At 36.7% G+C, this 16293-nt stretch overlaps 1 protein-coding gene across 16 annotated transcripts in view; it reads right to left on the bottom strand.

The window, feature by feature from the left end:
• Nucleotides 1-16293, bottom strand: part of NAALADL2 (N-acetylated alpha-linked acidic dipeptidase like 2) — a 1565958-nt gene that overhangs the window by 98175 nt on the left and 1451490 nt on the right. For all 16 annotated transcript variants that reach the window (XM_055083873.1, XM_055083848.1, XM_055083869.1 and 13 more), the window contains one exon: nucleotides 10586-10679. In XM_055083873.1, the coding sequence (XP_054939848.1) occupies nucleotides 10586-10679 (94 nt within the window). The remainder of the gene's footprint in view (nucleotides 1-10585; nucleotides 10680-16293) is intronic.

The following is a 16293-nucleotide window of genomic DNA, read 5'->3' as shown; positions in this document are numbered from 1 at the left end:
ACCATGATCAAGTGGGCTTTATCCCAGGAATGCAAGGATTCTTCAATATACGTAAATCAATCAGTGTGATACACCATATTAACAAATTGAAGGAGAAAAACCATATGATCATCTTAATGGATGCAGAGAAAGCTTTTGAGAAATTTAACACCAAATTTTGATAAAAACCCTCCAGAAAGTAGGCATAGAGGGAACTTTTCCCAACATAATATAGGCCATATATGACAAACCCACAGCCAGCATCGTCCTCAATGGTGAAAATCTGAAAGCATTTCCTCTAAGATCAGGAACAAGACAAGGTTGCCCACTCTCACCACTCTTATTCAACGTAGTTTTGGAAGTTTTAGCCACAGCAAACAGAGAAGAAAAAGAAATAAAAGGAATCCACATCATACATAGAAAATCCTAAAGATGCTACCAGAAAACTACTGGAGCTCATCAATGAATTTGGTAAAGTAGCAGTATACAAAATTAATGCACAGAAATCTCTAGCATTCCTATACACTAATGATGAAACATCTGAAAGTGAAATTAAGAAAACACTCCCATTTACCACTGCAACAAAAAGAACAAAATATCTAGGAATAAACCTACCTAAGGAGACAAAAGACCTGTATGTATAAAATTATAAGACTCTGATGAAAGTAAAGATGATACAAATAGATGGAGAGATATACCATGTTCTTGGATTGGAAGAATCAACTTTGTAAAAATGACTCTACTACCCAAAGCAATCTACAGATTCAATGCAATCCCTATGAAACTACCACCAGCATTTTTCACAGGACTAGAAGAAAAAATTTCACAATTTGTATGGAAACACAAATGACCCCGAATAGCCAAAGCAATCTTGAGAAAGAAAAACGGAGCTGGTGGAATCAGGCTCTCTGACTTCAGACTATACTACAAAGCTATGGTAATCAAGACAGTATGGTACTGGCACACAAACAGAAATACAGATCAATGGAACAGGATAGAAAGCCCAGAGATAAACCTACAGACATATAGTCATCTTATTTTGATAAAGGGGCCAAGAATATACAATGGAGAAAAGACAGCCTCTTCAATAAGTGATGCTGGGAAAACTAGACAGCTACATGTAAAAGAATGAAATTAGAACACTCCCTAACACCATACACAAAAATAAACTCAAAGTGGATTAAAGACCTAAATGTAAGGCCAGACACCATCAAACTCTTAGAGGAAATCAGAGGCAGAACAGTTTATGACATAAATCACAGCAAGGTCCTTTTTGACCCACCTCCTAGAGAAATGGAAATAAAAACAAAGAGAAACAAATGGGACCTAATGAAACTTAAAAGCTTTTGCACAGCAAAGGAAACCATAATCAAGACAAAAACACAACCCTCAGAATGGGATAAGATATTTGCAAATGAATCAATTGACAAAGGATTTATATCCAAAATATACCGGCAGCTCAATATCAAAAAAACAAACAACCCAATCCAAAAATGGGCAGAAGACCTAAAGAGACATTTCTCCAAGGAAGATATACATATTTCCAACAAACACATGAAAAGATGGTCAACATCACCAATCATTAGAGAAAGTCAAATCAAAACTACAATGAGGCCATTGTAGTTCTGACCTCACACTGGTCAGAATGGCCATCATCAAAAAATCTACAAATAATAAATGCTGGAGAGGGTGTGAAGAAAAGGGAATCCTCTTGCACTGCTGGTGGGAATGTAAATTGATACAGCCACTATGGAGAACTGTATGGAGGTTCCTTAAAATACTAAAAATAGAACTACCATATGACCCAACATCCCACTACTGGGCATATACCCTGAGAAAACCATAATTCAAAAAGAGTCATGTACCACAATGTTCATTGCAGCTCTATTTGCAATAGCCAGGACATGGAAGCAACCTAAGTGTCCATCGACAGATGAATGGCTAAAGAAGATGTGGCACATATATACAATGGAATATTACTCAGCCATAAAAAGAACTGAAATTGAGTTATTTGTGGATAAGTGGATGGAACTAGAGTCTGTTATACAAACTGAAGTAAGTCAGAAAGAGAAAAACAAATACCGTATGCTAACACATATATATGGAATATACAAAAAAAATTAAAAAATTGTTCTGAAGAACCTAGGGGCAGGACAGGAATAAAGACAGAGACATAGAGAATGGACTTGAGGACACGGGGAAGGGGAATTGTGCTGGCATGAAGTGAGAGAGTTGCATGGACCTATATACACTACCAAATGTAAAATAGATATGTAGTGGGAAGCAGCCACATAGCACAGAGAAATCAGCTCGGTGCTTTGTGTCCACCTAGAGTGGTGGGATAGGGAGGGTGGGAGGGGGACGCATGAGGGAGGAGATATGGGGATATATGTATACATATAGCTGATTCACTTTGTTTTACAGAAGAAACTAACACTTCATTGTAAAGCAATTATACTCCAATAAATATTAAAAAATAATAATAAAATTAATGTAAGCTTAAAAAAAAACAAAAAACAAAAGCTCAAGAGGAATTTGATCCTGCCGACAACCATGTGACTAAGCTAAGATGACTCTGCCACAGCTGAGCCCTCAGATTTGTATTTCAATAAATTTTCAATAAATATATTATTTATTTTCAATAAATATATTCAACATAGACTTGTCAGAATACATGAACATCATCTACAAATTCATAAGAAAAAGACAGAAACTTCAATAAAAACGGTCAAAGATTTACAAAGGCAAATGCTGAAATGGCCAAAGAGGCTTATGAAAGGGTTCTTGAGACCTTTGTTTATCAGGGAAGTGCAAATTAAAACCGCAATAAAATAATAATACCACAATTTCAAAGAACAAGAAAAAGACACAAAATACCAAGTATTAGTAAATGTGTAAAGTGATCAAAATTCTTATTGGTAAAATTGAAGAAAATGCTACAGTGACTTTGGAAATCTTTTTGGCAGTATCTGCTGAGGTTAGACATACACATACCCTATGATCCAGCAAGGGGTATGCATGTGCACCAAGAGACACGTAGGAGATTGATCACAGCAGCACTGTTCCTAATAATCTCAGCCTGGGAGCATCCCAACTGTACCTCACGGTAGAATTGATAACCAAACTGCAGTCTGTTCATACAATGGAAGACTGCACAGCAGTGGAAACAAACTGCATCTCCGTGCAACAACGTGGATGAACCTCACACTCATATGTAGGTCAAAGCTACGTTCAAAAGAATGCACATCATCATATCATTCCATCTTATAAAATGTAAAGTCTTCCTTTATAAGGGAAAAATCAATCTTGGGTGTTCGGCAGTGTTTGCCTTTGGGAAGCAGAGCCAGGATGAGATTAGGAAGGGCTCAGGGAAGCTCTGGAATTTGGCTTTTCTTCTGTGTCTCGATCTATACAAGCGTTTGCAAGCTGAGAAAATTCACTGAGCTGGATGCTTAGGAGTTTCACAGTTTTCAGCACTTATTATAATTTAAAGTATTTTTTAGATTGTAGCTATCATTATTTTTATCTGCATTTCACCTGTCAAGACAACTGAAAAGTCTGAAATATTTCTCTTAGCATAAAAAGCATATGGAAACAACTCCCTGGTAATATCTCAGGCAGGCACATGCCCAAGATGATGTTAATATTTAAGCCTTAAGCTTATATAAGGCAGCCCTGGTTATCTGAACCATTAAGATGCCTCAAGGAAGAGGACCACATCCTGAATGCTGTGGGGCCTCTGGTGTCCCAGCCCTGGTAGAGGGCAATCCCACATCTCAGGAGGACCACACTTCTAGGGAGAAAGGATAAAGAGAGAAGGACAAGCAGAGAGACAACTGGAAGACAGATGAAGAAATGTGCATATAAAAATTCTTACTAGTCTTCTGCCTCATTTTTTTATTGAAGTACAATTGATATTCAATATTATATAAGTTACAGGTGTACAATATATTCACAATTTTTAAAAGCTATACTCCATTTATAGCTGTTATAAAATATTGACTATATTCCCTGTGTTGTACAATATATCCTGTAGCTTATTTGTTACATAATAGGTTGTACCTCTTACTCCCCTCCCCCCTCCCCTCTCCCCACTGGTAACCACTAGTTTGTTCTCTACATCTGTGAGTCTGGGAGATGGATGGTGGAAGAAATGTGCATGTAAAAATTCAAAAGAAAAATCATAATGCAATAGAGCATTATTATGATGAGAGACTAGTAAAAATGATGTCATTAACGTATTTCAATCAATGTAGTGACACGTGAAATGTAGACAGTGAAAAAACGTTAAACAGATTTGGATGAAGTACTCAGAGCAGGGAAGAAAACAATGATCACAAAGGGAAGCTGTATGAATAGCAACAAATTGTGAGATAGGAGTAAACAAAAGCAAAGAAAGTATAACTCTGAGGAAAACAAAAGGGACTCCATGCTTAGGGTAAGAATTAAGGAACATTATGCAATGAAAATATGAGTTCAAAGAGAAATGGGGAGAAAGAAAAACTAGTTTCAGGAGACAAACACTGACATTATAGAGACAATCAGTTTTGTTTCAGACCCAGCTGTCTCAAATCCTTTTTTGGATGAGGTGTGGAATATCAGTAAGTGAAATACAATCTTTAATATAGTTATGTAGTCAGAATCCATACAAAAATACAATGGGGATTAAAACTGAACATATTTTCAGGAATTTGTACCCAATAAATGGCTAATCTCTTATCAAATTTCTCTATCATTTTGGGCAAGGAAGGCAAGACACTTCTCAGAGAATGCTTTTGAGTTTAAGTCCTTGTCACACAAAAAAGTCAGTTCCAGAAATGCCAGTTCAGACCACGAAAAATCTAGCATGGTTCAGAGTTCCCATGGGAACAAGATCTTTCCCTAGGACTGTTTGGATTTTAGATGGTCTGCTTTAGATTTCTCAGGGAGAGCACAGACCAGGTACCCAGGGCACCCATCCTTTATTATCTATAGGCCAGTCCAGAGTTTGAATTGGTGGTCATTAAAACCAAGACTGGAGACAGATGGGCTGAGGACTAGACTCATGCAATTTATAAAGTGCACTCTTAATTTTGCAAACTTTGAAATTCATCTTACATTACTCAGAAAGAAGAAAAAAAAAAAAAGGACACTAGATGGGCCCCCATCACTTGTGATTGTAGAAAAGAACCAAAGTGACACTTGAAAATATGACACTACAAATCTAACAGAAATCATAGTGCTGCCTCAGTGGCATCATCACCTTGAAATACTATCCCTCCTCCTAAAATGAAGTGATTGACACTAATGAATTATCAAATTTAATAAAAAAGAAAGATCAAATCAACATTGTCAGTTTTTTAAAGAACAGTGGGAAATGCTGACAACAACCATTTGACATTTAGCGAGACAATCAGGAGGTGGCAACAAGCCACAGAGTTCGAAATTACGTTTCCTGCTGGGTCTGGATTGCACTAAATAAATGTGTACGTAGCCAGATCAAATGAACATGACTTTTACTTTATTTGGTCATTTGTCGTTTTTACAGTCATGCTAAATAATTACATCTAAAATTCTGGCAAAGAAAAATAGCAGATATTAAATAAAAAGCATCAGAATTGTATAGTTGTTAATTTTTTTGAAATGCTATTTTTGCATTAAAAAGTGGATACAGTGAGAAACAGTAAACTTAGTAAGGTCATTAGTGCTCACTCCTTAGTCAGCTTCCAGGTTCAAGGGTGTAGTGATACTTACTCTTGACACCTTCCCTTGCCCCCATAAACTCATACCATTGCCTTGTATGTGCGTTTTTTGGACATACTTTTATTTGTCACAAATACATCTGAAGCATGTCAGTTATCTTATCAGTCACTATTTACACTATATCCCCATGCACCATGTATAAATATTCATTCTCTAACTATTATGTGCTTGGCATTGACCAAATATTAAGAGCCAAGGTCACTCAGTCAAAATGAGCTTTCAAGAACCAACCAATAAATCAACTCAAACAAATTATTCACTGGTAAATTATCCTTCTTTCTGGTGGTTGTGAGAATGATAGAGAATGGTCTGCTGCTACCATAAACTAGTGTAATAAATAAACAAGATGGCTAGTTGTCAAGGGGTAAAAATTACACTGTTGAAAATGCAATTGGGTTTCAGACACCTTCATACTTAAACTCTCTGCAGTAAGGAGAAACAGTATTTTATAGTTCAGCCTTGAAGGTCTTTTTGTTAAAACTGTAATTGAGAATTTAAGACTAATCACCATTAACTGTCATAGCAAAATAAGAAAATATATCAACAATTAAAGCTTGTATTAAGCAGTAAAATTATATGTTTCATTTAACATGCTACAGGAACACTGTTTAGCTAATGAAGTCGTCTAGCATTGTAGCTAAAACGGAAACATTTATTTAGTTTTTGATAAGTGGTATCCATTATTTACACATTAGCACATTATTCTATTTTAAAAATAAGGTTACAACAAAAGTAGTCAAAATAGAACAGGTAAAACAAATCTACAATTTAGCAAATATTTGAATAACCTTTTACTATAGTACAGATAATTCAAATAATTTTGAATCATGATAACTAAAATACAAAAATGTATAGCTTAAAGGTGACAACTCATATCCGCTTGATCAAATACTTATATGCAGGTCATGGTAAAAGAATATTTTTTGCCCATTTTGGGGGTTACTTTTTTTTTTGCTTTGCTTTGTCTTTTTAGTATGGGTACATCTCAAGTCTGGCCACATCTTTCGGAATGAAGGTGATAGGGAGACCCAAGTAGTTTCATATCAAAAGAAACAAAACTCAAAAATAACCAACAACCAAAGAAGAAACGGTCCAATATAACAGCAAGAAGCCAAAATGCTCCTGGCTTGTCCAACTGAGAACCTGGGATTTGGGGGAGAGGTTCATCTAGACTTTGTCATGTCTGGCCTGCAGTGGAAATCATTGTAGAACGACTGCAGTTTGTTTTATTCCCCCTGTAATTACATGCTTTGAGATGTAACTGTTAAAGAAAGGATTATTAATCTCATCTATTTTCAGACCATTTTCTTTACCTTTTTGCCTTAACTGAAATCTGGCTCTCCCCATTGACATTTCTCCCACTGCAGCCCTCTCAGGCGGTAGCTCTTTTTTCTCTCACACTCTTTGTACCACTAGCCATAGAAGAACAATATGAGGTGTCTCTAAGTCACTGCTCATTCTCTGAAGATTTTAGCTCCTGGCTCAACCACTCTCTCTTAAAAGAATTACTTCTATCTTAGTTCTTGACAATATCAATATCCATGTAGACATAGTCTGGCCTCTCTTCTCCATAACCTCTTTTCCTCTATTGATCAGCTACCGTACTTCCATGGTCATACCTCAGCCTGTACACTGTCATTACCAATATCTGCACTCTTTTTATGGTCAAATTTTCAATAATCCTATTTGCTGGTCTTTTCAGCTTATTTTTTCTTAATTCTTTGATTTCACCAATAAATGAAGTCTATCCATCCTCCTTTATTTATGCTCACCCTCTTTCCCTTTGTATCCTCACGTTATTCCATACCCCGTTTAGATACATCAGTCCATCACTATGAATGCTCCTTTGCAGACACTCTCATTTTTCCTTACCTTATCTAGTTCATTACCTTCTCCCAGCAAAACCCTAGCTCTGATTAAATCCAACTCTGCCTGCTTTATGCCTGAATCCCCAGCTGAAGGCTGGAAAAAGATACACAATTATGTTGAATTATCTCATGTAAAATATATTTCTTTTGAGTGCTTAATGCTGCCCAAAAGACTAATCCCATTTTCATAGTTCATTCACTCTACCACCTTCCCAAACAACTATTTTATTGTTTTTTACAATCTAAGGAGACTTGCCAAGAGCTCCCAGCACCACATCTACCCATGTGCCATATGCTCTGCCTTCCTTCACATTTTTATGGGTGGATGACCGCATTCATAACTAAGGCAATGTTCTCCACCTTATGCTGCTTCTAGTCAAAGAAATCATTCCAGCAATTCTCCTTTCACTCTTCTAAATCAAATCTTCACTCTCCATCCGATCATTCTCATCAAAATAAAAACATGCTAACCATTCTCAGCTCCATGCTTTCCAACTACCATCACCTGTCCCTAATTTATCACTTCCCATTCTCTTTTGAACCCCTCTAATCAGACTATTTCATATACCATTCTACTAAAATTGTTTTTGTTGAGCTCACCAATGACCTCCAAATTGCTAAATCCAGCAGTCAATTCTCAGTCCTAATTTTTCTTAACCTGTGGTGGTATTTGATGGAGTGAATCACTCCTTCCTCTTTGAAAGTGTTTATTCACTTGGCTTCAGGATATCACATTCACTAGGTTTGTCTCTTACTCATTGTCTGCTCCTTCTTAGTCTCCTCCTCTGATTCCCCTTCTTTTCCCAATTTCTAAATGCAGGAGTGCCCAGAAATCTTAAACCTTTTCTGTCCTCTATCTGCACTCAACCCCTCAGAAATCTCATTTGGGACAGCTCTCAAATTTATATTCCCACACCAAATCTCTCCTCTGTACTCTGGATACAACCACAGTCAGTTCTGCTCTTTAACACTTATTTTGAAAATGCAAATTTTCTCCAAAGTGATTGATATTAGGTAACAGTTTGAGCATAAAGCTAACTTAAAAATTGCTTTGGCTTATGCAAATTTTGTTCTACCATGCATGTATGTTTCTCAGGAGAAGAGATTTTAATTTTGTTTTATTTGTTTATTTAGTGGCTGGGTTTTATGTTTTTGTTTTTTTGGTCATATAAGTGTACCAGGCATACAGTAGGTGCTCAATATTTGTTAAATGAATGAATAAATTGGTTCAAGAGATCCTGTAAAGTCTATGGGGGTTTTATGCAAAGCTTTTTGTACAAGTGTAATTTTCTGAGGAGAGAGACCATACTTTTCTTCAGATTTTCAAAGGGATTCCTAACTACCCACAAAGAAACAGTAATAATATAATTCTAACAATGACCCTTTAGGACTTTTTTCTGACCTTCAGAAGTAGCCTACATTACTTAAAATGCTCAAATAGGAATGATAATGCTATAATATTACTTATGGATTCAAAAAATAAACCCAATTATTTAAAAAGAAAATATAATTTGGAATTTAAAATGATAGTATTGTTATTGCTTTTGGTTTTGCTGGCTTTGTTTAATTTTAAAAATATCTCTTCATATCTTTATTACAATGGTATTAAACATTTATGTAGATTTGGACTCAGAAAAGCAACTTGTAAATCATTTATAATTCTATTGTACAATGTTTCTATTTCACAGTATACTCCTTGAGGCTCCTTTCTATGCGTGAGAATTATTCTTTATAGATGGATAAATCTTTATGTAATACAAATAATAGTCTCCTCTTTTTGTTCTTTGAAAGTTTTAAGTATAATATGCAGTAGCAACTGAATTTTTAAAGTGAAAAAATGAGAACTAAAGAAAAGCAAAACAGTCTACAGAAAAAATAAAATAGTTGCTTAAAAGAAATCCTTGCAAAAAATATATTATTCACAGAAGTATTTAACCCTTTATTTATGCCTATATTGTTCTTATTTTGTAAAATACCATATACTTGGTTACTCAGTTTCTAAGAAATATTCTAGAGATAGAAAATTATAAGTGGAGAACAGAGTAACTGCTACAGATAGTGACACTCATGACAATAGAAAGAAGAAGTTTGACAAAAGTAGAAAAAATGGAGACTAGCTTAAATATACCAAAAGCAGAGCAGTATGAGGCCATTTAGTATGGGCGCAAAATAGCCCTAAACAGCTCAATTGCCCCCAAGGTCATGGTTTTACACAGCCACTATAATAAAAGTAATAAGAATCACTGAGGGAGAAAAATATTGTTTTGTAGTAGTCTCTGGATTAAGAATCAACCCAGGTAGTCAAAATTTAAAAATAAAAGTAATAAAGTTTCAGATACTAGAAATATTTGGCTCTTTAGAGTGATCCATTTTCCAAGAATTACTGCTTAAGTTCTATAGTGAAAATATTGGCTTTTATATTGAGAAATACATGTCTACAAATGATCTGATAGTAAGATGTGTGGCTCAAAGAGGAGAAGGAGAGTGCATTTTTTAAATTACAATACTGCCCTTTGTGTTTGGTGAATGGTGACAAACTAGAAGTTTAGGTGAAAGATTTGTATATAGATAACAGGAAAATGAAGATAATTATTAGGTGGTGTTAGAATTCTGTAGAGAGAGAGATATTCAAACAGGAAGGAACTTAAATAGAGACTGTGGAAATAATTTCCTGGTTTCCTCCTTGTCATCCTTAATCTAGGATGAGCCAACACTTCAGTCAAATGGACCCAGCCCACACTTCATGGAAACCAATCCCAAAGGACAAACTTCTGGGCCAGTCTTGTTTCAAATAACTGAATATTAGGTATACCTCATTCTTGTTGACATAGTAGCCCACATTCTTCTAAGCCCTTCTCATGATTGTCCTCTATAGGAAGGGGAGTGCTACATTGCCATAGCTAGTAAGATAGTGGATGACTTTATCTATTCCTTGTTCACAATTAGTTGAACAATTATTCATTTGCTAAAATTACTATAATTCAAAGAAAAATTACCTTTAAGGCTGTTTTGAACTTCTAAAGCTATATCGATAGCATTAAAGGGCAGAACTGGTTCGTTGGCAATTTGTAAAATCACTTCTCCTGAGAGCTGAAAGAAAAAAAAAACACTAGCATTTAATATTAAGGTTTTTTGTTTGTTTTCCATGATTTAATACACTTTTATACACTTATCTAGAGTAAAAAAACAGAGGGTAAATTTATTTTTATAAAATCTCTTTTTCTTTTAAAACTTTTGAAAATTTTGTTTTCCTGTAAAGAAAAAAGAATCCTCAGTATATTTTTCATGTCTCAGAATAGTATAAGGAAATATAATATTTTCTTTCTTTTGGGCTAAAATATTAAGAAATAGCTTCCCTAGTTGAAGGAGTTGTAATATGTAAACTTTAAAACAATTCCTTATAAAACAGTTCAGAATGTCATATGATAAAACAATCAAGAACAACTGCAAATCAATAGCTGATGATTGGACCAAGTAAAATTCCAGACAAAATTAATGATCAATTTATTTCAAGTAAGATATAATTGAATTTTTAAAATCCTTTAAAATCCACATACTATTTTCCTTCATGCTTTGCTATATTTGTAATCAGCTTTCCAAACTTTAATACCATTTATACATCTTGGAGATCAATGTTTAAATTAAATTCAAAAAATATAAAAATTAGGGCTTCCCTGGTGGCGCAGTGGTTGAGAGTCTGCCTGCTGATGCAGGGGACATGGGTTCGTGCCCCGGTCCGGGAAGATCCCACATGCTGCGGAGCAGCTGGGCCCGTGAGCCATGGCCACTGAGCCTGCACGTCCAGAGCCTGTGCTCCGCAACGGGAGAGGCCACAACAGTGAGAGGCCCACGTACCACAAAAAAAAAAAAAAAAAAAAAATTAAGAAATAAAAAATTTAAATGGCATCCCCCAAACTCACACCTGGAATTTTCACACATGCATATGTCTCCACCACTGCACTCCAAAACTGTGTCTGAAAACCAGCATATGCACTACAGCTGAACTAGCATCTGCTTAATAGACTGAACAAGTCATATGCATTTTTATACATCTCAAAGGAACTTAGGCCTGGCGGCAAATGACATTGTTACTCCTCCCATCCCCAAGTGATATTTAATATTTACCAGGGCTTAACAAATGTCCCTACATCTCTTATAACACTGAAGCTGGCATGCAGGGAAATCTGGCTGTGTTGATGTTATTAATGCACTATGAAATGTTGTTAGTGAATGAAAACATTGTCTCATGAAACTACACAGGGGAAATTAGCACACTAACTTGAGATGGTAAAGAACACATAAAAGAAATAACTTACAAGGAAAATGTGATGTTAAATATTCAAATCTACATTTTTAACAAGGGTCAAATTCCATTTAATATTTAAAAGTTATATTTCCCAGTTGTTTGCACAATTTATATCATGATGAAAGTACAGTTCAATTTTGTTCTTCTTCTACCTGCTTGAGGAAATGTATTTCTTAGGAGTAGGAAAAGGAAACACCTCTGAGATCCTTTTATTTCTTTGAGTTATTTTTCTCCCAAATGTAACAACCACTTCTCCCCAAATATCTAAGGTACTTTTGCAGCATTTTATCCACATCATATGAAAACAAAAATCCTGCGACACTATCTACTTTGATTACGCTGTACTTTAGGAAAAAAGCATTGTATACAATATGTTGATATGAATCCTGTTTCTGTCCCACTCCACCCCAAGTGAATCATGCAAAGAACACTGATATTTGGAAATAAATTATTTGTAAAAGGAAGGTTTAAAGAAGATTAAGAGGCATTATGGTTTCTTTTTCCAATTTGCCCTGGAGAATAGAAACTATAAAACAGACATGTTTCATTTACACTTTTGGAATCTGGAAACCACACATTACAAAAGATTAAAATGAAAAATTGGGGAGGGAGGAGAAAGGCAACTTCTCTGTGTGTTGCTGAAGAAAGTTGTTTTGTTTTGGCTTTCTGAGTCATTTGGCAGCTAGAACAACTGGAATATAAGCCAGCCACCTTGCTATGTCTCAAAAAGAAGCTGGCAACAAATACTGGGACTTCCAAGGCACCTGGCCCACAATAGAATGTTTCAAGTAAATCAGCTTTATTTGCAGCTTCATAAGCAAGGGGGAGATTTGTATATGCCTTGCCATGCAGTGAGAAGAGATGAGCCATACTGCATACTCTTCTTGCCCATTCTGGAATTCACTCTTATTCAGGCATGCCAAAGTAACTTTCCCTTATATTTATATAAGGCCCCATTCTTTTCAAAATGCTTTATACTCATTTCATTACCTCATTTAATTATCTTGCCAAGCCTAGAGGCAGATAGTGGTGGAATTAATCCTGTATTGAAAACACTGAGTATAAACCTTACTGGTTGTGGTCCAAAATGGTAACATAGGAAGTTCCTAAATTCACCTCCTCCCATAGATACATTGAATCTACAGCTGTACATGAAATAATTCCCTATGAAAAAACCAGCTGAGTGACTCCTACACATTGGAGGAACAACAAAAAAACCCACATTGAAATGAATAAGAGAGGCTGAGACACACTCTTGCCATAAAACCCACCCCATCACAGTGACATACAATAGGGAAGGAGCTCCCAATTTCTCCTTTAGGAGAGAAGGGTTTAGACCCAACATCTAGTACCCCAACTTTTATGACTTCCACCCAAGGGTCAAACCCCCAAAACATCTAGCCCTGAAAGCCAACGGGGCTGTGTCCACAAGATATACAACACTACAGCCAACAAAGAAACAGTTCCTAATGGACTCAAGAGGACTCACTTTCGTTCTCTACCTATAGCTCAGTACAGAGGAAAATGCCCATCTCCCAGCCTTTCCCTGAAAGAGGCCTATTTGAATACTTTAAAAGTTGCTGCCTGAGGGTCATACCTCTAATTTAGCTCTAGGGACAGAATGCAATCCTCCCTGGAGATCAGGGAAGCCAATAGATTCCATCTCAGCATTCTCTGTGTAGCCCTCCCAAACCACAAAGACCTCCCCAGGAGGAGCTTATAGACATATCTGGCACCATGGCTTTTGCAAATTCTACTCAGGGGACACACCCCTTGATCATGGGGCTACAATGGCCAGCAGGACTTGCATTTATGGGTCCCACAGGACTGTAGCAAACAAAGAAACACTTTTTAACTGTGCTCAGCACAGAGGGAGAAGATAGAAATGAGCATCATCTAGTTTTTCCCTGGAAGAGGTTTATTTGCATACTTCAAAAGCTGCTCCCTGAGAGTCTGGCTTCTAATTAGCCTGCATCTAGGTGCTGACTGAGATCTTCCCCTTTGGGACACTAAGAGGTATTAGCATACCCTCGACTACTGGAAGCCACTAAAAAAAAAAGGAGGAGGCTTGGACAATCACAAAGGTTTGAGATACAACTAAGAGCTAGGGCTGGGCTGAATGATAAGCTTCATATCCCACATGAGACCATTCTTCAAGAATGGAAGAAGTGGCTGTTTTATCTAATTCACAGAAACCAACACAGAGAATCCAAGAAAATGAAGAAACAAAGAAAAAAGTTCCAAACAAAAGAACAAGATAAAACTTCAGAAACATACTTTAATGAAATGAAGATAACTGATTTACCTGATAAAGAGTTCAAAGTAACATCATAAATTTGCTCACCAAAGTCAGGAGAACAACACATTAACACAGTGAGAATTTCAATAAAGAGAGAGAAAATATAAGGAATACCAAACAGAAATCACAGAGCTGAAGAATACAATAACCGAACTGAAAAATTCAATAGAGGGTTCAGCAGAAGACTAGATCAGTGGAAGAAAGGATCAATGGACTTGGAGACAGGTCAGTGGAATTCATCGAATCAGAGGAGCAAAAAGGAAAAAAGTGGAAAAGAGTTAAAATAGTGTAAGGTACAATGGGACACCATCAAACACATCAATATTTGCATTATATGGGTCCTGAAGAAGAAGAAAGAGAGAAGAACGGGGCAAAAAGCTTATTCAAAGAAATAATGACTACACCTGAAACTAACAAAATATTGTAAATCAACTATACTTCAATTTAAAAAAAAGAAGGAAAGAAAAAGGAAAAGAGTAGGACTAGATCACTTTAAAAAAAAAGAAAAAGAAAAAGAAAAGAAAAGAAATAATGGCTGAAAAATTCCCTCTCCTGGGAAAAGAAACAGACATCCAGATCTATTAACCTTAGATGGTTCCAGATGAGATGAATCCAAACAGACCCACATAGAGACACATTAAAATTAAACTGTCAAAGCTAAAGACAAGGAGAGAATCTTAAAAGCAGCAAGAGAAAAAACAAACTGTTACATACAAGGAAGCTCCATAAGAATGTCAGCAGATTTTTCAGCAGAAACTTTGTAGGCTGGGAGAGACTGGGATGATATATTCAAAGAGCTGAAAGAAAAAAACTCCTAAGCTAACCAAGAATACTCTAACCAGCAAAGTTGTCCTTCAAAATTGAAAGGGAGTTAAGAGTTTTCTAGACAAGCAAAACATAAAGAAGTTCATCACCACGAGATGTCTTAGAAGATAAGTTAAAAGAAATTCTTCAAACTGAAATGAAAGGATACGAATTAGTAATAGGAAAACATATGGAAATATACATTTCATTGGTAAAGGTAAATATATAGTTAAATTTAGAATACTCTATTCTTTCATGGTTGTGGTCAAATCACTTATAAATGAAGGGAAAAAGACAAGAGTATTAAAAATGACTATAATGATAATAATTTTAATGGACTTACAAGATAAAAGATAAACTTGACATCAAAAACAAAAAGTGGAGGAATGTGCTCTTCAACCAAGATGGCTGAGTAAAAGGACGTGCTACCACTTCCTCTTGCAAGAACACCAGAATCACAACTAGCTGCTGGACAATCATCAACAGGAAGACACTGGAACTCACCAAAAAAAGATACCCCACATCCAAAGACAAAGGAGAAGCCACAATGAGAAGGTAGGAGGGGCGCAATCACAGTAAAATCAAATCCCATAACTGCTGGATGCGTGACTCACAGACTGGAGAACACTCATACCACAGAAGTCCACCCACTGGAGTGAAGGTTCTGAGCCCCACGTCAGGCTTCCCAACCTGGGGGTCCAGCAACAGGAGGAGGAATTCCTAGAGAATCAGACTTTGAAGCCTAGTGGGAATTGATTGCAGGACTTCAACAGGACTGGGGAAACAGAGACTCCACTCTTGGAGGGCACACACAAAGTAGTATGCGCATTGGTACCCAGGGGAAGAAGCAGCAACCCCAGGGGAGACTGAACCACACCTACCTGCTAGTGTGGGAGGGTCTATGGCAGAGGCGGGTGGGGGGAGCTGTGGCTCACCATGGGGACAAGGACACTGGCAGTAGAAGTTCTGGGAAGTACTCCTTGGCATGAGCCCTCCCAGAGTCTCTCATAAGCCCCACCAAAGAGCCCAGGTAGGCTCCCGTGTTGGGTTGCCTCAGGCAAAACAATCAAAAGGGAGGGAACCCAGCCCCACCCATCAACAGTAAAGTGGATTAAACATTTACTGAGCTCTGCTCACCAGAGCAACAGTCAGCTCTACCCACCACCAGTCCCTCCCATCTGGAAACTTACACAAGCCTCTTAGAGAGCCTCATCCACCAGAGGGCAGACAGCAGAAGCAAGAAGCACTACAATCCTGCAGCCTGTGGAACAAAAACCACATTCACAGAAAGATAG

The sequence above is a fragment of the Physeter macrocephalus genome, chromosome 1 (genome assembly GCF_002837175.3).
Source record: "Physeter macrocephalus isolate SW-GA chromosome 1, ASM283717v5, whole genome shotgun sequence".
NCBI classification, from domain to species: Eukaryota; Metazoa; Chordata; class Mammalia; order Artiodactyla; family Physeteridae; genus Physeter; species Physeter macrocephalus.
This window is presented reverse-complemented; position numbering and strand designations above follow the sequence as displayed.